This window comes from Callithrix jacchus, chromosome 15 (assembly GCF_049354715.1).
Source record: "Callithrix jacchus isolate 240 chromosome 15, calJac240_pri, whole genome shotgun sequence".
Lineage (NCBI taxonomy): Eukaryota > Metazoa > Chordata > Mammalia > Primates > Cebidae > Callithrix > Callithrix jacchus.
In genome coordinates, this window is record NC_133516.1 from 71,797,022 (window position 1) to 71,821,262 (window position 24,241).

Consider the following 24,241-nt stretch of genomic DNA (forward strand, 5'->3'; position numbering starts at 1 on the left):
CTGGACTGTAAGGGTAAGTCGCTCTCCATCTCTGGGCCTCGGTTTTTCTATCTGTGAAATGGAGCTATAATAACTCCTTTATAAAATTCTTGGGATGAATACATATGTTAAAGGCTCAAGATAAGCAGCGATGATGTTCATCACCCCACACATCATGTCTTTTGTGGGTATTTACAGTCATTCCCCCTGAATTCAGTGAGTGGTTGTGGCTCAGTCCCATAAATACAACACCAGTATTGGCAATGGGTGTTTGTAAAGCACACAGTCTTTCCCATCCATTTTCTCTTATTAGGAACAGCAAACAAAGGAATAAGCATTTCAACTTCACAGGCCATCACTCTCCACTATTGTGTGGCTTCAGCTACACAAGTTCAGACCTGTGTTTTCCCAGCTGGTCTTGGTGCTATGATCTTTTTAAGCAGATATTGCTTAGGCTCAAATCCCAAATTCAACAGCAGTGGAAAGGGCTTAGCAAAACCTTGAGGTCTCTGTCTATCCCCCTTTCTCCTTTGCACGGCTGACAGCGAAGAGTAACACTGGCGGCGAATTGAATAGTCTGAGCCTCCCTCACCTGCTCCTGCCCTGGGGGTTGTAGGGTATTTTGCTTTTATTGGTAATCTCAGAAACAAGATCAACTTTTTAAAAAAACATATTTTCTTTTTGCATAAAATATTGAAACTATTTATCCACTCACTCATTTGTACCTACATTTAAACACAGATATACCTGCCCACACCTTCTATACCACCAACTCTACCACCTCATTCAACTCCACCACCTACATCAACTCAATCCACTCCATCACCTGTCCCACCTCCATCACCTCAACTGTCTCTGCCACCTCCACCGCCTGCATCACCTCCCTCAACTCCACCTCCACCACCACCACTCCTTCACCTCCTCCAGTTCCACCACCACATCCACATCATCTACCAATTCTACCACCTCCAACTCTTCCACTACTGCAAGGTATATTACGTTCCCCAGCTACGCCATGATTTCCACAAATACATCCATCACCCTCTGCACCTCTCCCACCACCACCCGGACACCCTCTCCACCACCACTAGTTTCTACTACCACCTCTCCCGCCTTCACCTCCAACACCACCTCCACCTTCTCCGTTTCTGCTACTACTTACAATTTCCCCACCTCTACCACCTCCACCAACCATCACCCCCATCTCCATCCCTGCCACACTTCCGTGCATGGACCCATAAAATGTATAAAGAGCCAAATTCAGCCACAGATTTTCTATTCGAGTCACAAGTATTTCTCCACAAAAGCCAGGATGATTAAGGACTCTGTGGCAGCTCAGGGATGGAGAGGACTTTAAAAGAATCACATTCAGTTCCTAATTTTACAGCTGGGGGAATCAGATCCACTTCCAGCACCACCTCTGCCAAGCCAAAGCCCTGAGACTCCTCCAGCAGGCCAGGACTTCTCCCATCTCAGCGAAGTCTTTGCCCCTGTGATTCCCTCTACTGGGAAGGCGTCTCCTCTGGTTGAGGCCTCTCCTCTGGTTGAGCCCTCCCCACTGGGGACCTCCTCTGAGCTCCCACAGGCGCCTGTGTGCTCCCATCACAGCATGAGCCTCGCGGTAGCAGAACTATCTGCCTGTGACTGTGTGGACAAACAGACTGGGAACTCCTAGAGGGTGGAGGCTTGGTCTATTGGTCGCCCAGTACCAGGCAGGTACTGTGAGAGGCTGTGTGGTGTGTGCTGAGTGTATAAGGAAAGAAGGATCCTCATCAACTGGGTCTCCCTTCCAATGGCACCTCCTCAGGGAGGCCTTCCTTGACTACCCATTCTCTACTCCGGTGGTTCTCAAACCTGGAGGGTATGATAAAACACGGGGTTTCTGATTCACTGAGGCTGCGCGGCGCCCTGAGAGCCACCGCTCTGCCCCATTGCCCTGGTTTCCCTCCCTCGCTTTGAAATGGTGTCTCCAACGACTTCCTACCGTCCAAGCTCCATGAGGGCAAGAATTTGGGGCTCTCTGTTCCGCGCTCAGCGCCAAGGCTGGAGCGGGACTGAACGAATGCCCAGAGTTAAAAATAAAGGGATAGATGGTTTGCTGGGCGAAGGAGCCAGGAACACCCCAGAAGCCCAACTCGCTGAGTTCTCGTCCCTCCATCCCCCAGCGCCTCCCGCATTGCCCACGGCCACGGCCCCTTTAAATGTGCGCAGGGACGCCCCGACCCTCAGCTCCCTAGATCCCTGACCGAGCAGGAAAAAAAAAATCCTTCCTCTTCGGGAGCGGAGGAAATGTCTAGGAGGGGGCGGAGGCGCGGCTGCAGCGCAGGCAGAGGCGCAGGCGGAGACGCGGCGGCCAGAGCGCAGCGCGCACGGAGCCCGGAGCGGACGCGACGCTCAGCGCAGCCCTAGCCGCCGCCCCCGCGCTCGCGCCCCCTCCCCCTCCCCCGGCCGCCCCAGCCCGGCGGCCCCGCCCCGGAGGCTCGCGCCCCGCGCCCCCACTGCCCTGCGCGCCGCGCGGAGTTCGAGGCGCGCGGGGGGCCGGGCGGGCGGGCGCCAGGGGTGCGGGCCCCGCGGGGCGGCCGCGGAGGGAGGTGGCGTGCGGAATCGCGCTGGGACCCGCCGACGGACCGAAGCGCCGACGGCGGCCCGGGCCCAGCGCGCTGAAGATGAACAGAGCAGGTAGGAGGCCCGGCGACCTCCGGCGCCGAGACACGCGCGAGGGGCTCCGGCCGGGCGTTCCAAGTTGGAGCTCTCCGGCGCCCGGGCGAGCTGCGCGAAATCCCCCGACCGACCTTCCGTGCTGCTCGGCCTCGGTCAAAGCATGCGCGGCTCCGATGTCCACCCGCCGAGAGGATGAGAATCTGGGGCCCCCGTCCGAAGCGTCCCGCCTCAGGGACCCACTTGGCGAGGCCACGCCTTGGCCGTGTGCGCCAGTATCCCACTCCCACGGCGGTCCCCGGAGTGAGGGTTCCTTCCCCCAACGAAGAAAGACTCCCCTTTCGCAAAAGCGAGTTGGTTGGACCCCCCCCAACCCTTTGCGTTCCATTCCCCAGCGTCCCGAACCAGTCCTTGCTGGCTTCTCAGAGGCCACACCTGACCCACGGGGCCATCCGGGTCTCTCCCCGACTCCGAGGTCCATTCTCATTCAGTACTCGGCACACCGGTACGAGGATTCCTATTCCCTTCTCTCCCCCTAGACCCCGAGGTTTGGAGCTCATTCTCCAGATGAGACTAAAAAGCCCTAAATTAATCTTTTGTAACGCACCCCTCTCTCGCGGCGCCCTGGCCTCCATTGTGCCTCCCCTAGGAGACTCGACGCCCGGGGGACGTTCGTCGCCGCCTCGCTGAGCCTCTCCTGATTCCCCCACCCCCCGTCCGTCGCGTTCCTGCACTATGAATTTGACTCCCCGAGCTCATCCTTGCAGTTCAGAGATTCTGTGAAATCAGAATGTGTTTGAAATCTCAGGGATCCCTCCAGAGTAGTGCCATTTAACGGATTTAGAAAGTGAGACTCGGAGATGGGTGGTGCCTGGAACTCAGTCCTCGGGATTCCCAACTCCATCTACGGGGAGGGCAGAAAGTTCCCTTAAGATGAGAGTTTGCGAGGGAACAGTCCCAGCTAACTTCATCTGCCTGCCGAGAAGCCATCGCCACTCTATTTTCTTTTTCTCACAGAATTTAGTAGAAGGCAGCCCCCTCGCCGACCAACACCCTTGTCCAAAGCCATACTCCAAAACACATATCCCTAAAGAAACAGGAAGCCACCATTTTGGCTGTCTTGGAACCATATCCTGCTAGTGTGTGTGTGTGTGTGTTTGTGTGTGTGTGTGTTTGTGTGTGTGTCTGTAGGATATGTATATATATTTTAAAAATCTTTTTAATGAAAAAAAGTCATTGTTTTAGCAGTGAGGTGCAGGCTGGGCGGTTCAGACAGTCTGGGAGTTTGTCTGCTGCCTCCCGTGTCCAGGCCCTGTTACTGCTGGGCATGTAGGCACCTGGGCAGTTAGTGAGTGTGGGTCACAGAATTGGGGAGCAGGATGGGGGTGCCACGTTGCGGGAGTGGAAGAAGCTGGAACAGAGAACCAGAGCCCAGCCAGCCACTGCCTGGAAAGGGGGTTGCCTCCTGCCTGTGCTGGCATGGCCTGAACAGAACCAGGCTAGCTTTTTCCTACACTCCTAATAAAACCCGTTTTATAACAATGGTGAGAGCGATTCCAGTTTTCCCACATTTTCCTGCATGAGGCTTGGGCAGACACCCTCCCTTCTCTGAGAATCTGGGGGATGGAGTGAGTTGGGATAAGCTTAGAGGCAGGTTTGGTCCCAGGAAATCTTAGCCGTTGTCACTCTTGGGTTCAGCCTTCCTGTAATTTGTCTCCAGTGTAAACCTGGTTCCTTTTTCAATGTGATGGTAATGATACCAGCCTCACATTCAGACCATGCACCATGGTCTGAATTTCCTCATCACGTGGCATGGTGGTCCACAGACTCCATGGGACTGAATCTCAGAACCATCATATACTTAGTTATGTGACCTTAAGCAGGTTATTTAACCTCTCTACACCTCAGTTTCTTTATCTGAAAAACGGGGTTGGTAAGATTAAACAATAAAACATGTAAGGTGCCTAGAACAGTGTCTGTCACATAGCAACTAGTAAATACCAGCTAATATTTACTGGGTACTTACTATGAATCGGTATCACTTTTAGGTGTGTTACTTCTATCAGTTTATTTAGTTTTCACAGTCACCTTATGAGATGAGCACCATTGCTATTTCCATTTTATAGGTGGGAAAATGGAAATGCAGAGATTTTATAGTCACCAGCTTATTGAAGATTGAATTAAAAGACAAGATTGAAGCGCAGACTGTCCGGCCTGAGAGCTGGCTTTTTTTATTCAGTGTTAACACGTAGGGGTGTGGGAAATGTTTGTCAACTGGCAGCTACTTTGTTAGGCATCATGTCTGCTATTTTCCTGAACTTCTCAACAGCCCTCTGAAAAAAAAAGGAGGTATTTCGTCATTTTACCAAAAAGGAAACTGAGGCTCAGAGAGGCAAAATGATGTACAACAGAGCTGGGAGGGGAGCCCAGCCTCCCTGGGCCTGAGCATGCTCTTCCCACGCTGGCCCGTGCTGCCTTCCCGGTAGTGCCCTGTCGTGGATCACTGGACCAGCCTAACAGCAGCCTAACTAGAAATCATCAGGCTTGGCCTGGACATTCCAGCAGGCACCCAGGAATGAAAGTTAAATGAAGATGTAATTGGAAGGCGAAATTGGAAGATAATTACTCTTGCAACATATGGTTATGAGAGTTCCAGGGGGAGTATAGTGAGTGAATTGCAGCTGAAACAGACTTGGGAACTGAAGATGGGATGGCAGAAGATGTCTTAAGAAAAGCCAGAAGTTTAGAAGGCTGTAGTTGGCCAGAGCAAACCAGACTGACTGTTTGGTCCTGTCCCCTCACTCTACACATGGGGAAGCTGAGGCCCAGAAAGGGGAAGGGACTTGCCCAAGATCACACCTCCAGTTAAGGCAGAGCCAGGAGTGAAGATCAGGGCTCCTGGCTCTCCATCCAGTGCTCCTCCCAGTACCCTTGCCAATTGAACTTCTATGTAGCAGACAAGGGAGCAGCAAGAACGAACGTGTGAGTGACAGATATTTAATTAAAATATCGAGAAAATATAAACTGGTACCAGGGGACTAGCTGGGGATGATTTCTATCACTAGAAGCTGTTAAAAATCTCTTCCTCCTGTCATTGTGGTTTCCCCACCCCCTAGTTAACTCTTGGCATCTTGGCTCAAAGAGTGTTTGGAGTTTGAGTTGCCCCCAGGCAGAGCAAATGGCCAGAAAGCCCTGGGCATTAGTAACTCAGGGTGAGGAGGGAATGAGCCCCAGGCTCTGTGTCACAAGGAAAGAGAAGTTTGGCACCATAGCCTTCTCCAGAGAAACTCAAGAGACCCCAGAGGGTCCACCAGCTACATCCATGCTGGACAGCAAATCCAGAGGAGGAAACCCTAGCTCTGATTTAGCCTATAATTTCCCCCTACCATACCCTAAAGCTCCCTGGATTACTCTATCCAGGTGGAGCCTGTTTTTTAATTGTGAAAATCCTCCTGTCCTTCAACCTGCACTCTGCTCTCTCTTCCCAGAGTCTTCTCTGGGCAGGATTGCCTTTAGATCCAGATAACATGGTGCTGAGGTCAGGGACTCAATCTGGCTCCCTTTCGTGAGACAGGTGGGTAGGAGGGAGCAGAGCTGGATGCTCTGACACTCTTGATTTGTTTGCACCCTCTTCATCTCTGCTGGCTGGGGCCCCCAGAGCTCCCTCCTTGGCCCTGCCCTTTTCTCTGTCCACACTCATGCCCCTGGTGATCTCACCAGGCTTCTGCCTTAAATTCCATCTCTATGATGGTGACTTCCAGCCAGACCTCTCTTCAGAAGTCAGAGCCTGATTGATATCTCCAGCTGCTTGAAACCTCCACCGAGGGGTGTAATAGGTGACTGGAGTTTGGCCTGTGCGAACTGAAATTCTGGCTTTCCCTCCCCAGCACCTGCAGTCTTTCCCATTCCAGTTGGCAGACTTTACCTTTCTAGTTGCATAGACTCTAAAGGATGATGACCTTGGTGTCATCCTTGACTTTTCTCTTTCTTTTACACCCCACATTCAAATGGTCAGCAGATCCCCTCAGCTCTCCCTTCCTGTTCAGAATCTGACCTCTTTTCACCTCAGCCTGGTCCAATCCTCCGTCATCTCTTGCTTGAATAATTGCAGGAGACTCCTCATTGGTCTCCCTGCTTCCTTCCTCACGGTTTCAGTTTATTTCAACACATTAGCCAGACTGTGCATGTGCTTCTGCTCAAACCCCTGCAGTGGCTTCCCACATCACTCTGAGTCAAAGCCTGAGTCCTGCCATGGTCCACAACGCCCTGCATAATCTGCACCCTTCTGTGATTCTTCTGGCCTCATCTGCTTCTCCTGCTGGATCACTCACTCCACTCTGGCTGCGCTGGCCTCTTTGCTGTTTCTTGGACACCAAGTGAGTCCTGGCTTTCCTCACCACCTTCATGTTTTTGCTCACGTCCTCTCAGTGAAGCCTAGGCTGGTCACTATTTAAAATTGGGGGAAAAGGTTACTCCTAATCGTTTTCCATAGACTGTGTCATTATCTAGCATATGACATCTAATGTTCTTACCCTTTTTCTTGCATATAGCCCTCCACCTCTCAATACAAGGTCCCGAGTCTAGGGGCTTTGCTACACTTATTGATGCATTTGAAGAATCTAGATGATGAGGACCTGGCACATAGTTGGTGCTCAATAAATATGTATTAGACTAAGAGAAATTGAATTAGACTAAGAGAAATTGAATGGGAGCAAATTAAAGCTAGTTGTTCACTTTCTGGTCAGTTAGTACTTCTGAGTCCTGGACCCAGCCTTAACATACATTTCTTACTTGTGCAGCTGTTTCTGGTCACCCCGGCCTCAGTTTCCCTACATTTTACCCTTCTCTGCCTCACTAGATGCTGGGACCCCTGAGTCTCCATCATAGAAGAAACACTCTATGGCAAAAAGGTGAGAGCAGAGGGTCAGATGACAAGACCAGGAAGCAGGAAACGCAGGCTCTACCAGGGCCCTGCTCTGGGCTCATGGGTAGCCCCACACCAGTCACTCACCCGCTCTGTGCCTCAGTTTCCTCATCCTTCAGTGAGAGTCAGATGAAGCCTTTCTGGTTTTGGCTTGCCTTGATCTCAGAGGGGATGTGGCAGAAGCACTCTGTGCCTGGGGCTGGAGGGCACAGGACAGGCACTGAGTGCCATTTCCAGAGGCTCCTCCTGTGGGGAAGGCATTTTCTTGCACGATCACGCCTCAGACACCCACCATAACCTTTCCCCAGGACACAGTGCCTGCAGATCAATAGCTTGATTGGATGAAGGATGGGGTGAAGGGGGGTGATGTAGCCAAGGTGACTGTCATTTTTCACGGCCCGCCTGTCCCTTTGTTACATCTCATGGCACCCATGTGAAATGGCCACCTGTTAGGGATGCGAAATGAGAGTCCCACCCCCAAACAATAATTTTGTGCCAATGCCTGCCACCTGATGTTGAGAGTATGAATCTCATATTACGTAGTGTATCAGTGTAGAGCAAGACTTCAGCCAAGGGAAGATCTGGGGTAGGCAAAGATGGACTTCGTCTAAACAACACCTGCTCTTTATTGAGTATTTCTACGTGAAGTCCTGCTATTGAGCCTTTTTGATATATAGGCTTTAATTTTTAAAGCAGCCCATTGAGGGTAGCTGCTGTTTCATACCCATTTTACAGATGAAGAAACTGAGGCTGAGTTTCATAGCTGATAAGTAGCAAAGTCAGGATTTGACCTAGATTAGCCAGGCTTCAAAGGCTACCTCTGTTACCTCACACCGATAGGGGTAACAGCTGAAGCTTACCTTTTTAAGCTCCAATTTTTTGTTTTTTCACTAATTTGGATAGATATTTTTCTAAAATAGGATACCGCTTGACTGTGTATGGGAGTTTGATAGTCACTTATTATTTCTAGAAGATTCTGGGTTATTGTATGGATGTCAGTGGCTGGCCTGGCCATTGATGTGGATGAAATGGTGTGGATTAGGGGTTTGATGCAGTGGCTGTTTTAACCTCTAAACTCATTGGCACCGATACCAACTTTGACTTCAGAAATACTGAAATTGAGGTGCCAGTGGGACAGTCCCATGGAGCTGTATAAAACCAGTTAGAGCTGTGCTGGTCAGTGCCGTAGCCACCAGCCACATGTGGCTACTGAGCACGTACAATGTGGCCAGTCTGAATTGAGATGTGCTGTGGCAAATGTAAAATGCGGATTCGATTTGGAAGACTCGGTATGAAAAGAGAATGCCAAACACCTCCTTAACGCATTTTGTATATTGATTACATATTGAAATGATGATATTTGGATGTATCGAGTCCAATAAAATATATTGTTAAAATTAATTTTACCTGTTTTTTTTTTTGAGATGGAGTTTTGATCTTGTTCCCCAGGTTGGAGTGCAGTGGCTCAGTCTTGGTTCACTGCAGCCGCCTCCCAGGTTCAAGTTATTGGCCTTCCACAGCCTTCCGAGTAGCTGGGACTCCAGGCCCCTGCCAGCATACCTGGCTAATTTTTGTGTTTTTAGTAGAGATAATGTTTCACCATGTTGGGCAGGCTGGTCTTGAACTCCCAACCTCAAGTGGTCTGCACTCCTCAGCCTCTGAAAGTGCTGGTATTACAGGTGTGAGCCACCACATTCAGCCTTACCCATTCTTTAAAAATGTGCCTATGAGAAATTAAAAATGACCTATGTAGTGGTATATGTGGCTCACATACCCTAGGGACAGCCCTGGATTAGCGATGCTTCAGGGACATAACTGGGCCTGACATGAATGGGAAGAGAAGAGTTTGCTGGCATAGACCTCCGGGCAGTCTGCTTCATATTCCCTCCCGTCCTGAGCCAGGCTGGTGTTTTGAGCCACTTGTGTCAGACCCAAGCCTTAGTGGGAATGGAGCTAGGAGACGAGACCATGCTGAAAGGGAAACATGGGACTCCTAATCCATGGCTGGTGGGGATCCAGGCAGTGCTTTTGAAGCAGAGATGTTTGGATGGAGATGGATTCTATGCCCACAGTATTCATGGGAGCTTAGGGGACCAGGTAGGTGGCAGGGAAGCCAGGGAGGAGACATAAGCAATCTTGTGGCAGAGAGATGCTGAGCTCGAAATTTGGCAACCACTCATTGAATCGTTCCCTTTCTCTAGATCCTTGCCATCCTGCAAATCTTAGCTGAAATGTCACCTTCTTCAAGAGGTCTTCCCTGGCCACAGCAGCCCACGCTTCTCTAATTCCTGTTGCATTGTAGTCTGTACCACATCTTTTATTCTGCCATGGTCAGTAGGTCCTCAGCATCCACAGGAAAGAGACTTTTTGCAGATATCCATGTTGGCAAGTACCATGTAATTTCTCCCATGAAATCTGGGTGTAGGCCTTGCTGGACACAGTCCTGAAGCATGCAGATTCCAGATGTGACCTCCAGCAGAAGCACACATCACTGTTTCAGACCTTTGGTGTGTCATTCATGAAGGGAAGAGATGTCAGCTATTCAGTCATAATGTTCCAAGGGTCCCCAGCACTATCCTCTAGTTGTTCTAACTCAACTGTGAGTTCTCAGCAGAGGCTGTCTTCTCTTCTTGACCCTAGGAGACCCTGTCATTTGCAGTATAGCTGGTAGGTACCCAATGGAGTTGCTGTAGAAGGGGGAGTGGAAGCTCCATGAGGGCAGCAGGGAGGGTGATGGCAGGTTCAGCCTTTTCTCATGGTTGCTGGCTCACAGCAAGTTTTTACCAGTAGCTGTTGGATGAATGAATGCGCTGACCTGGAGACTTCATTTGAGGAACGCAGGATTTCATTTGGTTGATTTTTGTTAGTTGGGCTACATGTAGAAGAAAGGTCAATTCACTTTGTTTACAGAATGAATCTTTAGTGGAAAATCAAGGGGTTTTAAAGGTTCTGGTGGAGGGTATAAGCCTAACATAAAGCAGAGGAGGTGGGCTTCACATGGTGGAGGGAACCATCTGCAGCTCCCCTGCCAGTGGTGTGTGGGAGACTCTGAATGGAAATAAAGTTAATTGTACTTTTTCTCTTTTTTCCATTTTTGTCCTCCAGATTCTCCAAAACCACCTGTTGCTCCTAAACCAAAGACTACCAGTCCACTAACGCCGGTGACCGCACCCAAATTCCCTTCCTCACCCAGGCCCGATAGTCTTCACAGTCCAAACTCCATGTTCAGGGGTCCGAAGCCCCCCATTGCTCCCAAGCCCAGGCTGGCTGCCCCAAATGAGTGGAGAGCCAGTATGTACCTGAATGACAGCTTGAACAAATGCAGCAATGGGCGGCTGCTCTGTGTAGACAGGGGGCTTGACGAGGGGCCCCAGTCCGTCCCGAAGTGCTCTGAGTCAGAGACAGATGAGGATTACATTGTGGTCCCCAGGGCTCTGCTGAGGGAAGACGAACCCACGGATGGGGGCAGTGTGGGGAATGCAGCCCTTGTGTCTCCGGAGGCCTCTGGGGAAGAGGAAGAGGAGCATGAGGAGGGAGGCGAGGCATGTGTCATGGATGGGACAGGAGCTGGTGAGGACTCAGCAGTCCCTGCTGCCCTGCCTGCAGGAGCACTGAGCAGGGAGGGTGAGGAAGGCACAGACCTTGCTCCTGAGGATGAAGGGGAGGGCTGCGTTGATGAGCCAGGGTCACAGGAGCAGGTGTCCAGAAGTGAAGAGGAAGAGAAACTGGTGCAGCCACACAGGGAGTGCAGCCTGGAGGACGGTGGGCCTTGGGCTGGAGAGGGGGTCCAGAGTGACCTCCTCCTGCCTCATGACCATGGAGAGGAGCACGAGTCCCCCAACGCCCCCGGGGAGGCAGAGGAGGATGGTGAGGAAGGCTGTGCCAGCGCAGACCCAGCGGGTGCAGATGAGGGTGCAGGTCCTGACAGCCCCACCGAGGACATGGGACAGGATGCTGAGGATGCCAGTGAGGAGACCCCTCAGAAGGAGGAGCCTGCCACAGGGGTCCAGGAAGCAGAGATGGCCCTGGACTGCCCTGAGCTTCTTGATGAGGGATACGAAGAGGCCATAGGCATCACAGGTGGGGAACAGGTTGACCTTGGTGAACCACCTGACCATGAGGAGAAAACCAGCCAAGAAGTGGCAGCCGCCACCCTGGAGGACAGCACACAGGATGAGCCTGCTGAGGAGAGTTGCCAGATCGTCCCTTTTGAGAACGACTGCATGGAGGACTTTGTGACTTCCCTCACGGGAAGCCCCTACGAGTTCTTCCCAACCGAGAGCACCTCTTTTTGCAGCGAGAGCTGTTCTCCTCTTTCTGAGTCAGCAAAAGGCTTAGAATCAGAGCAGACACCAAAGTTGGGGCTATGTGCAGAGGAGGACCCCGTGGCAGGAGAGTTGTGTGGCCAGTGTGGTTCCCTGCAGGGTGGAGCAGCAGAGGGTCTCACAGCCCCCGATGTGGTGATCGTGTCAGAGGAGGAGGCCTTGGATGATGCATTGGCCAACCCTTATGTGATAGGAGTGAACCTGCCGGGTCGGGCGGTCCCTGGAGAAGGAGGGCAGGCTGCATCGGATGCCCTGGGTGGTTATGGCTCAAAAGAAGAAATGAACTGTGAGGTAGAGGGTGGCCTGGTCCCCGGGGACAGGAAGAACACCAGCACGAGGGCCCGGCCCCACTCTGGGAAGGTGGCTGGCTATGTCCCAGAAACTGTCCCTGAAGAAGCCGGACCTGAGGCAGGCCCGTCAGCTCCCAGCATTGGAGGTATCACAGAGGAGGCAGGAAAGACGCTTTTGTCATTGGAGGGGAAGCCCCTGGAAGCCGGCAGGGCCTTGCCAGCAAAGCCCAGGGCCTTCACTTTATACCCTCGGTCGTTCTCTGTGGAAGGCCGAGAGATTCCAGTCTCTGTGTACCAGGACACTGAGGGGCCAGGTTTAGACGACCACAGGATAAAGAGGAAAGAGGACAACCTCTCTCTGTCATGTGTGATTGGCTCCTCTGGGAGTTTCTCCCAGAGAAACCACCTTCCATCCAGCGGCACCTCCACGCCTTCTTCCATGGTTGACATCCCACCCCCTTTTGACCTGGCCTGCATCACCAAGAAGCCCATCACAAAGAGCTCTCCCTCACTCCTGATCGAGAGCGACTCCCCGGACAAGTACAAGAAGAAGAAGTCATCCTTTAAGCGGTTCTTGGCGCTGACGTTTAAGAAGAAGACGGAGAACAAGTTGCACGTGGATGTGAACGTGTCTTCCTCTAGGTCCTCCTCAGAATCCAGCTACCACGGGCCTTCCAGGATTCTGGAAGTTGACCGGAGAAGCCTCAGTAACTCTCCTCAGCTTAAGTCTCGGACTGGAAAGCTCCGGGCTTCTGAATCCCCGTCTTCCCTCATCTTTTATAGAGATGGCAAGAGGAAAGGCGTCCCCTTCAGCAGGACAGTGTCCAGAGTGGAGTCCTTCGAAGACCGCTCCCGGCCGCCCTTCCTGCCCTTGCCACTGACCAAGCCACGGTCCATCTCCTTCCCCAGTGCTGACACTTCAGACTATGAGAACATTCCAGCCATGAACTCGGACTATGAGAATATCCAGATTCCGCCCCAGAGGCCTGCCAGGGCTGGTGCGTTCACGAAGCTGTTTGAAGATCAGAGCAGAGCCCTGTCCACAGCAAATGAAAACGATGGCTACGTGGACATGAGCAGCTTCAATGCTTTTGAGAGCAAACAGCAGAGCACAGACCAGGATGCAGAAAGGTACCTAACATTCTATTCCTTGTTTGTTTGGTAGCTGTAACCATCTGAGAGGCAGCATGGGTGTGGGGGACAGATGGACTTCCTTGCAGCCTCAGGCTCTGTTTCTTACTAGCTGTGTTGACTAGGGGTAAGTGGCTTTACATCTCTGAGCCTCAGTTACTTCATCTGTGAAATGGGACTCATGCTACCTCACAGCAGAGGGTTTAAGAAAATCAGAGTAGATATTCTATGTGAAAGCAGTGTAAAAATGCCAAATACGGTACATGTGAGAGCATTTTCGTTTACATTATTTGGGGGACAGTTCTCATATCTCCTAGGTAGACGGCTTTGCTACTCCCCTTGAGTCATCAAGGGAGAAGGTTCTGGAATCTTGCCAAACTAAATATCTTTCCCTTCAGGAAAATACCCTAAATTGAGATTGATACCTTTTTATTGGGTAAATAAACAGTATATTCAACAGGGAACTAGAAAAGAGTATTTAAGTTGTTTAAAGAACTGATGGTGCCCTGAGCTAAGTTTCTGAATGGAAGTCTTTAAGAGCTACATCCAAACTGATTTTTTAAAAAATTGATTCACTTTGGAAGTGAGAGACACTGTAGTTATTGAACAACAGTGGGGGTATTCTGACCCCACCTTCCCAAGACTGACTGAATGCCCCCCATTGATCATCCCAAGTGGATAATTGCCAAATCTTGCCGTTCCTCATGGAATTGTGGACGCAACTTAAAGGTGATGCAGTTCGCCCTAAACCATCCACATTGTTTGGGGGCACCTGATCTGAATTAATGAAAAAACAAAACGGTTGTGATTTTAAAAGAAACCCTCTGATTCTTTTCCCTCGTGTGCAGGAACTTAAACCAGTCTTACACAGCTGCTGCTGCTAGGGATTCCTAGGGGACCTGCAGTCTTGCCTAGATAAGGGTGATTTGCAATTAGCATCAGCTGTTGTTGGAGTAGAGCTTCCAGGAAGTGTTTGCGTGGATAATTTTCTCGAGTATTCTGCGTGTCCCCATCCCGGCTCCATCTTCTCCCTACCCGGAGTCTGGGTAAAGCTATTTATTTGTTAGTTCTTTCTAGGATGAAAGCATTTGTTTGCCAGAGGAAAGGTAAACACCAGCATGGCCCGAGAGGCTGAGTTTAATTTGGAGAATGTGGACTTGTGTGAGCTGCAGCAGGGGTGGAGAGGCAGAACCAACAAGTCCATTGCATTAATAACTATCAGCAGGTGTGGACAAGACCCAGGCCCAGCTGAGTGCCTCCTAGCGCTGGGGAAGGCCGAACCAAGCTTTACAACAATAAACTCTCAGTGCTGGAAGAGACCGCCCACCTCTAACAGGTGCTTATCCAGTATACTGGAAATCCTCCAGCCACGGGGAGCCCATCACTCCCAGAGCTGCCTCATTGGTGCTGGGTGCTCTGATCATGAGGAAGAGTTTATTTCTGACTGAGGCGTAAACTGTTCCCCTCTAATATCCCTCCTCAACTCATGGTTCTTCTCTCTCAAGCCAGGTGAGGGAGCTTATTTGATGTTTTGTGCAACAGCCCTTCAAAAATTGAAATTGGTTCTGTAGAATTACAGAATTTTATAGCTGGAGGAAACTTCAGACACAAGTCCTGTTACAGAAGAGGAAACTGTGGCAGAGAGAGAGAAAGGGACTTGCTTAAGATTTCTTAGTAAGTTACTGGAGAAATCAGTGTCCAAACTCAGCTTCTTGACTTCTGGATCAGGAATTTGTAGTGAATTATGTGAAGGGATACCAGGTCTGGTTGTGCAGGCTGCGCACTGTACAATCCTAAGAGCAACTCCTTCACCTTTTGGTCTATGTATGGTGCCACCTGGGGTGTGCAGGGCACAGGCTGCTTGGCTGTATGTGAAGTACCTGTTGCGTTGGTCTGTAGTTTGTCCAAAAAACAACAAAAAGGCCTTTTCATCCAGACTAATATGACAATAGGGAGTAAAATGTCTAAGACAATGCTAAAGCTGCTGGACTGTGACTGTTCACTGTGCGCCAAGCACTGTGCTAGATGCTTTCTTTGCATAGCTCACTTTTGATGCTACAGCCTAGGGCCTTGGTTGAGTGGCTTGAACCGTCAGACTCTGAATTTCAAAAGCACAGTAGCACCACCCTGATGCTATTTTGCCAAAGCCCAGACTGACTGGGATAAATCTCCCATGCAGGAACCACATCCTCTTGGACATCAATCAGTGAGCAAAGCTTTCTTCCGCTTTCCTTCATGAAATAGATGAAAGCAAAGGGGGAGAAAAATCCCCACTTTGGGCTGGAACAGGTCTGGGCAAGGGAGGTTTGAGAGACATAACGCTGAGAGGCATGAGTGACTGCCGTGGGGCAGATGGGGAGGGCCTGCTTATTTGCCTGAATGGGGTCTTTGAGTACAGAGTGGAGGGGGGTGCTGCTGATCTGAGACCTGTGTACAGGGGTGCTTGGGGTTGGATGGGATGAGAGGGTTGGGAGGCAGTTCCTTCCTCCTACTTGTCCTGCTCCATACCTCGCTTTAGTATGAGGATTAGAGGCAGAAGCCAAAATAAATACCCACAGCCCTGACTGAGGGCAGGACAGTGCACCAGACATGGATTCAAAGCCTAAGGTCCCAAGACTTGTTATGGGACCCTGGAAGAGGCTGGTCTGCAGTTTGCTCATCTGAAAAATGGTGAGGTTGGAGCAGTCATGTATTGTTTCTCAGCCATTCGCCTTTCCTGGACTGAATTTACCATTTCCCTTATGCTGCCTATACTTTGACTTATTTTTCTTTAGATCAGCCCATCTTTTTTATTTAGAAAAATATAATGGCAAGTTTTTTGTCACTATTGGGAAATGGAAAAACAGTATCAGTTGCTATAAATAGAAGGCAATTGTAAAAATAAGATACAACAGTAAAATAACGTGGGTAAAGACTAGCTCGAGGTGATTCCTTGCCAAGGCTGGGAGCTGAAAGCCTGGTCTCTTTGTAAAACAGGGAGCGTGTTAAAGACGTGCTTGCACCACACAGACTTTCTGCTTGGCAAAACCAGAAGAATCCGAATGGACTAAGAAGGGGAGTGACGCTCTTGTGGTGTGATTCAGTGTTATTTAAGTCCAAGTCGTTTTTCTACTAAAAGTATCCCCCTTCAAAAAACGGTGTGTAATAGAATTCAGAGAGTCCTTAGCAACCCTGAAACTGGGTGAGCAGCAGCTCAGGGTCTAATGCGTGATTGTAAAGTTTCTTCTGTGTGGTTACTTCCTTCGAGATTTGCATAGATGGTAGCATGTTAGTAGCTATAGTAATATTATTAATGGTCTTTTATTTTATAAAATAAATTTGTTACCTATGTCCATTTTTTCAGTGGTATACAAAAAAAGGTTTTATCATTCTTTAAAATGTATACCTGGGCCGAGTGCAGTGGCTCACACCTGTAATCCCAGTGCCTTGGGAGGCCAAGGTAGGAGGATCACTTGAAGCTGGAAGTTTGAGACCAGCCTAGGCAACATAATGAGACTCCCATCTCTACATAACCAGGCATGGTGATGCGCACCTGTAGTCCCAGCTGCTCAGGAGGCTGAAGTGGGAGGATCACTTGAGCCTGGAATTCTAGGCTGCAGTGAGCTGTCATCATGACACTGCACTGCAGCCTGGGTGACAGAGCAGACCCTGATTGAAAAGGAAAATTAAAAAATTAAATGAAGTGTATCCCTGAAACATTCCTTTTTTCCTGAGTTGATTCTTAAAAAAAAAAAAAAAAAAAAAAAGTTGTCACTAGAGATCTAGTCCAACACCCTTTTTCCTTACAGACAGGATGTCTTATGTCCTAAGTCACTGACCACTAGTCTTGGCTAGGGGAACCCAGTCTTCACTTCTGAATATGCTACAGCACCTGGATATGTTGATTACGCACTAGAAGCTTAATAAATGTATATTGATGAGTTGGTTATTTTGAGCTTCACAAAGGAAAAGAAATATTACTTATTAAATACCTGTTTCAGCAACACAGTGCTGGGTGCTTTGTATACAGTTATTACATACCTGTTTTATGCAAAACACGACACAAACTGGCTTGTCCTAAATGTCTCGTTTAAATCGCCATCATCACATTTGTGTTTTGCATGATAGTGGTCAGCATTATACATCAGCACAGCTCCCTGAGGCCACTCTTCCCCAACATTTCAAACTTCTTGAAAAGTTGAGAGTGTTAGAGTGAACGCCCATGTGCCCAGCACCCAGGTTATACGATGCACGTGTTGCTGCACTGGCTTCTTCTTCTTCCCTCCCTCTCTCCCTCCCTCTCCCCTGCTCCATCTCTCCATTCCATCCCTCCCCATATCTCCCCCATATCTCTCTCCCCCTCTCTTCTCTCCTTCTCTTCCTCTCCTGTACTGCCCCTCTCCCCCCTGCCCTCATCCATTAGTGCATATCGTTCTTGACACATTTATGGTAGCTTTTTCTGTTTACAGATGAGGACACTGTGGCTCAAGAAGAACCTGTGAAAGCAACATGGCTAAGCACATAGACTTTGGAGCCAAGATACCTGGATATTGGTCTACACTTCCTGTCTGTGTGACCTCTCTGTACCTCACTGTCCTTATCTGTAAAAGGAGATGATCATTGTACCTGCCTTGGAATGTCATTAAGACTACAGGCGTTAATACAGCACATGTTACGATGATCAGTAAGCATCAGCTGTTATTAAGTGACATGACTGAGGTCACATAGTGGTGGATGCAGTATTTGAATTTGATTCCAGAGGTGTGAAATCTGGGAGGGAGAATCTGGTTCCTTTTGTTGTGTATTTATCTCTCTCTCTCTCTCTCTCTGTCTCTGTCTCTCTCTCTCTCACACACACACACACACACACACACACTCACGACTGTTCTACATGTGTTTGACTTAGTGTTTAGGGCTTCACGTCAGTAAAACCAGGATCATGAATTTGCAAGCTTTTGTCATGGGATGTGGCATGAACTGTACCTCTGACTTCCTGTGAGTTGGGTTCAGGGCTGCAGGCAACATGTGAGCAATATTGATTTGGAGGCATTAGCTGCCTCGTACACCAAAGACAGCAAGGCTAGGAGTTTTATGATTTCATAATAATAATAACTGCCTGTCTCTATTATTATGACTAAAGTTGTTATTTCATTTATAACTTACAGTTAATTAGGTAGGAATTTCCAGTTTCCATTTTCTAGGTGAGAAAACAGGCTTGGTGAAATGATACGAACTATCTTGTCACATAGATGGTAAGTGGCCAAACAAGGTCAGAACCCGGGTCTTTCTGACTTTCAGTTCAGTGTTGTTTCCAGTACTACCCGTTTTCTGTGGTCGAAAATTGCCATATTTTCTGGTGTTCTTAATCCAAACCTGTTGAGTGTCCTGCTTACATGAGACAGGGTGGCATAGCCACCCCCAAAATGTTAACATTGCTTATGGGTCCAAGAGATGCAATGAAAAGTGAAAGGACACCTTTCTTTTCTGCTTGCTGGCGGGTTTGTTGCTCTGTTGGCAACTCATCAATAAGAGGAACTTCCTGGAACTTGCTAATGAGGTACTCAGATGTCTTTCCCTCCCGCAGGCCACAGTGGGGACCCTTGCCCTTGCTCGACCAGCTGTGCCTGAGGAACAACCAGGAGTTCTTGGTTTGGAGCATGCCATCTGTTTGGGATGGAATGCTCATTAGGAGAACCTCAGATGATTCTACCCACCCGGGGCAGCAGCTCATGAGTGCTTGTGCATTGCAGACAGAGCAGTTCAGATTCTCCTCTGCCAGCCGAGGGTTGTTACAGAGCTGCTTAGGGTTGAAATGCAGCTCGAATTACATGCCTAGGAGTTTGTGGATAGGCCAAGTTGTGCAACACGTATATGAGGAAAGGGAGCTGGAAGACCCAGGAAAGTGAATGTGTTGGCTAACTGGTGATGGCTGTTTGTGAAATGACTCATTTTAGGCAAGGATTGCATGGAGTGACATGTGGAAGGAGAGAGGAGGACCAGGTACCACTGATGGCCTTAGTGGACCGAGAGTTTGGGGGAAGGAAGAGGACTTAGACCCAAGTCACTGAAGTGCAAGGTACAAAAGGCTCAGGACTCAAAGAATAAGAGTCCAGAGGCAGGCAGGATGGCTTCATGGACAAAGCCATGAAGTGGCACTTGAGTACACATTGCAGGAAAAGCAGGTTTTTGATATGGGGGCAGGAGAAAGGAGAGAGAATGTACAAGAACTAGGACTCCAGTGAACGTGTCTTCGTTCATTCAGAAGTTACTTTGACACCTTTATTCTGGAAATAGTTCACATCATCTGCAGACAGGGAGGATGATTATATGGAGGAGATGGGGTTGAAAGGCGTAAGGACTAAACACAAACACCATCTCTCCTTCATTTGAGTGTAACAGTAGAACATTGTGAGTGAGCCCAGCTCCCTCCCTCAGTCTGCTAGCATTCCCCGAGCTTCTGCTGACTGGTCCCACTGTTCTGGGTAGTAGAGGTTCGCAGCTCTGTGCCCTCGGGTGCTTTTAGTCTGGCTGAGGAGAAAGATGGATAGTGAGGCAATTAGAGCCTAGGGTGTTAAAGTGATAAAGCTTGGTTAGTGGTACATCCAGACTGCTCTGGGGGGAGCAGTGGGGGAACCTTCAGTATCTGGAGGACATTTGAATTGGATCTTTTTTTTCTTTTCTTTCTTTCTTTTTTTTTTTCAGAGATGGACTCTCACTCTGTTGCCCAGGCTGGAGTGCAGTGGCACATTCTTGGCTCACTGCAACCTCTGCCTCCCAGGTTCAAGCGGGGGATTACAGGCGCCCACCACCATAATGGCTAATTTTTGTATTTTTAGTAGAGGTGGGGTTTCACCATGTTGGCCAGGCTGGTCTCCAACTCCTGACCTCAGGTGATCCACCTGCCTGGCTGGGCCTCCCAAAGTGTTGCCACCATGCCTGGTTGAGGTGGGTCTTGATGGGGAGCAGGAGTTCATGATGGAGACAGTCCAGGAAGAGAAAAAGCCTGCACGTGAGTCTGGAGGGGAGAAAGGACCTTGAAGTGTTCAGCTGGAGCTCAGGTGCTTGGAGTTGTGAAGGCAGGGCGGACCCAACTGAGAACACCTTGTATATCCATGTGATGAGTGTGTATGCCACCCCCTGGGCAGTGGGGAGTCCATAGTGATTCTCAGTAGGGAAGCACTGTCATGGGGATGGTGCATTGCCTGGGTGCTTTGCTGGCAGTGTGGAGAATGGAGGGGATGGAGGGATGGGAAGCCAGGAGATTTGTGAAGAGATGGTTGTAGTGGTCCCCTCAAGAGAGGGTGACCAACCCCTGGGGCTGTGGCTGCAGCCAGGGGAGGAGTGGTGTTCTGCCTCCAGGATATACACAATAATCCTAGTCCTCCAACATTGATGAACTCCAGGGCTAGATTGCATCTGCCTTTGCATTTCTCTTCTCATTCTTTTGTCTTTTACCTTCTGGCCCCAAATAAAAAATTTGAGTTGGTTTCCAGTGAAGGACATAGCAAGAAATAATAAGAATTCATTCTTAAAGAGTAAAAGGAGACAAGCCAAATCATGATGCTATGGGGAGGTTATTGTATGGGCCGTCCAGACTGAGAATAGCGACTGTAATTGCAGTTCTGGAATCTAGCACAAAATCTAACATAAGCATCCCGATCCCCTCCTTCCTCCTCCCCACCTGTCAGTACACTCTCAGAATCCTTAGAATGCATAAATATTTTGCTGAAGTGATTCTCTAAGAGGGAAACCTGACTTATATATATTTTTTTTACTACCGTAGGCAGTGCTGCAGCAACAAATAACACATCATGTAAAACCAAGGTGATTTACAGCTTCAGCTATCAATCCTTGGTGGGAATGTGACAGAGTTGCAGCCAAGCCTCCTGCTGCCTGGTTCCATTGGTGCTGAGAGCTGCGTGGCTGGATTTTTGGCATATCCTAGCTGTGGTATTCATTGGTATCTTTGTATCAGCCTGTAAGCCAGGAGCCTTCCTATTATTATGTTTTTGACAAATGAACTCATGCAGAGCTTTCATTAAGTTTCATTGAAAGGACCTAGAAATGCCATGGAAATTATTATAATCTCAAAACCATCACATCCTAATGCATATGGCTGTGCTTCTTCTTGAAATTGACTGATGAGAATACTCAGTTTTTAATTTTCTGGCTTAAAATAAGACCATCTGCAGCTGTTTCTTTTAGCAATAATTATTAATTAAATGCAATAAAAATTTACAGGGAAGGACCCTAATAAGAAAATCGTGTCAGGAACACACTCATTGTGACATTACTAGCATGATATTAAGACCCCCAACTATTTTTTTTTTTTTTTTACCTTGCAGAGCAGTAATGTAGATGAGATCTTGATTAAGTGTTAATCACAATGTGGTTTTACCTTCATAAAATCAAGGATTCTCCCTGCAGGAGGTGTGAATATAATTTTCACTAATAGAAGCGAGTCTTATTGTTGGAGTTCCTCGGTGAAATGTCAGCAGCAGGTCTCCTTGACCAGCTGAGCCCCAGAAGAGGAGTGAAGTCTTTGTTCCAGCTTGAATTTCCTTGATGTATTTGGGCCTCCTTTCCCCCAGCTTTCCAAATGAGGATGAGGCTGTCAGGCATAGGATGTAGCCAAAGAGGAAAGCCGTGTTGGTATTCCATGCATTCCTTGAGTACAGATGTGTATCAGGTATCTCTTCTGAGCCGGGTGCTGCTCTCTGAGCTTCATGCACAGCAGTGAGCAGACTCCTTGCACTGGGGAGAGACAGAGAGTAAACAGACTAATAAGTGAACATGATAATTGTTGTTTATGGAAAAGAAGAATAAAAAATCAAATGTGATACAAAGTGGCTGGCGGAAGACACCCTTTAAACAGGGTGATCAGGGAAGGCTTCTCTGAGGAGGTGAACTTGAGTGAAACGTGAAGGGTGATGAGACATCCCAAGGGGAAAGGCATTCCAGGCAGAGGGAACAGCAGGGACAAAGGCCCTTTGTGCTGAGGCTGGAGGCCTTTGTGGGGTTTGTGGAGAGGCCGGGAGGCCAGTGTGGGTGGAGTGCAGAAGGCGATGGGAGATCGGGTAGGCAGGGGCCTTGTGAAAGATTTGGATTTTACTTGAAAGAGATGCCATTGGAGAGAAGTGTGTTACGATCCAAAGATACTTGAATTCGCTGAACACTTCAGGTTATTCTCTGGACTTGGATGTTTAGGGTGAGGTCAGCAAGTAGTTCAAAACCAGAACTAAGAGTATTTGCCCTTCTGAGTGGTTCTCAGGGTGTAGAGAGGCTTGGATTTAAATCCCAGGTCTTCATTGAGCTCTGTGATTTTAAGCAGCTGAGTCTCAGGCTGCTCTTCCACCCATGACTGCTCTGGAGTGGTTTGGAACCAGTAGCGCTGAGGTCCCTCATCTGAGTGCTCTTCCTAGAAGACCATGCTAGCCCAGGGAACCAAGAGGAGACTGGCCCAGCCACACCAGAGGGAGGGTAGGAGGGAAAAGCCTGAGAAGGCTCTTGAAAAGGTGTGTATTGAATTCGGATTTGTACCACTGTGTGAACTGATTTGATCTGTGAGCAGTAGGGAGCTACTGAAAGTTTTAGAGCAAGGGGCAGGAGGTGCCAAGATCAGCTAGTACTCTAGTGCAATGATTGTCAGCTGTGTAGGGTGAAGAAACAACTACAGAAAGGTGTCTAAACATCCAGGGGTCAAGGCATGACAACAGATTTAGCTGCTTCTTCGTCTGTGTAGTGTGGTGGTCTTCCAGCTGTGGCTGTAGTACAGTGGCTCAGTGCAGAATAAACCAGAGCTCTGGCTAGTCTGGAACTTCCTAGCATCAGGGTTCTCAGGGTGGACAGTGGCATTTGGTGGGTGCAGATGGCAGAACCAGAGAGGCAGCATGGCACAGCAAGAAGTGAGAAAGAGCTCAAGTCCACCTCCACCCTGGCCTTGCCCTCTGATCTGAGCCCTGGTTTTCTTGTACAAGTGGTGGCGACGGTCTCTTCGTCACTGAGAACTATGAGAGTCCAGGAGATAATGCACACCCCAGGCCAGAGTCAGGTTTTCAAAAAGAATATTGTCAACCTTATACTTTGTGCTGGGAGCTGAGGCAAATAGACGCTGCTGCATAAGAGGCTTCATAGAGCTCCCCTGACATCAGGTGCTGTCACAGACCCTTCATATGTGTTCACTCATCTGAAAAACCACTTGGAGACATAGATACTATTTTTTTTTTTTTTTGTCTGAACTCAGCAGATCAAGAAACTAGGGTACAAAGAGGTTAAGGTGAGGACTTAGGATCACACAGCTGGTCAGCAGCAGAGCAAGAGTTTTTAACTCAGGCAGTTCCAGCACCAGGCTCTAAGCTCTACTGTGTGGTTCCTTCTTTAGGTGCTTCATTGCATGCAAGTTGCTGTACGTCCCTTTGAGCACGGTTATCCAATTTTATTTTTTTAATAGAAGAGAAAACTGAGGTTCAGAGTGGTGGCATGACCTTTAAGCCAATAAGAATGATGGAGCTAGTACCAGAGTGGGGACGTCTATATAGGTGATGGTTCTCTTTCTAGTTCATCCCTTTGAGGGCTCCCTGACTCTCCAGGGATCAAATAAGGATACACAGTGGAGTATGAATCTTCAGGATGGAAATGATCTTAATGCAGGTGCTCAGAATTGGACAGCCTACAGTGACTGTCCACTTGCCTGGGTCCACATGGCCAGGGAATGATGAAAAACTGTAGAGAGAAAGAACAGCACACACTATTGCAGTAACAAAGGGACGATCCTATGCAGAAGGTTTACGCTTCCTTAGATTGCCTGGCTATGCTCAGGAATGGTCCTTGGAGAATTTATTATAAATGCTTACAGTACTCTGGGTCAGCAAGACAAAAAAACTCATAATAATTTCTGAGTGACAAATTAATATGTTTCATCTGGTTGCCTGAGAGTGCCCCAAGACTGTCCAGCC

The 24,241-nt window shown here is 48.9% G+C and overlaps 1 protein-coding gene across 3 annotated transcripts in view; it reads left to right on the forward strand.

The window, feature by feature from the left end:
* Window positions 1-2,334: 2,334 nt before the first annotated feature.
* FGD5 (FYVE, RhoGEF and PH domain containing 5) overlaps window positions 2,335-24,241 on the forward strand; it is a 123,298-nt gene continuing 101,391 nt past the window's right edge. For all 3 annotated transcript variants that reach the window (XM_002758656.7, XM_008982198.5, XM_035273760.3), the window contains exons 1-2: window positions 2,335-2,658; window positions 10,667-13,307. In XM_002758656.7, coding sequence (XP_002758702.3) covers window positions 2,646-2,658; window positions 10,667-13,307 — 2,654 coding nt within the window. In that variant the 5' untranslated portion in view covers window positions 2,335-2,645. The remainder of the gene's footprint in view (window positions 2,659-10,666; window positions 13,308-24,241) is intronic.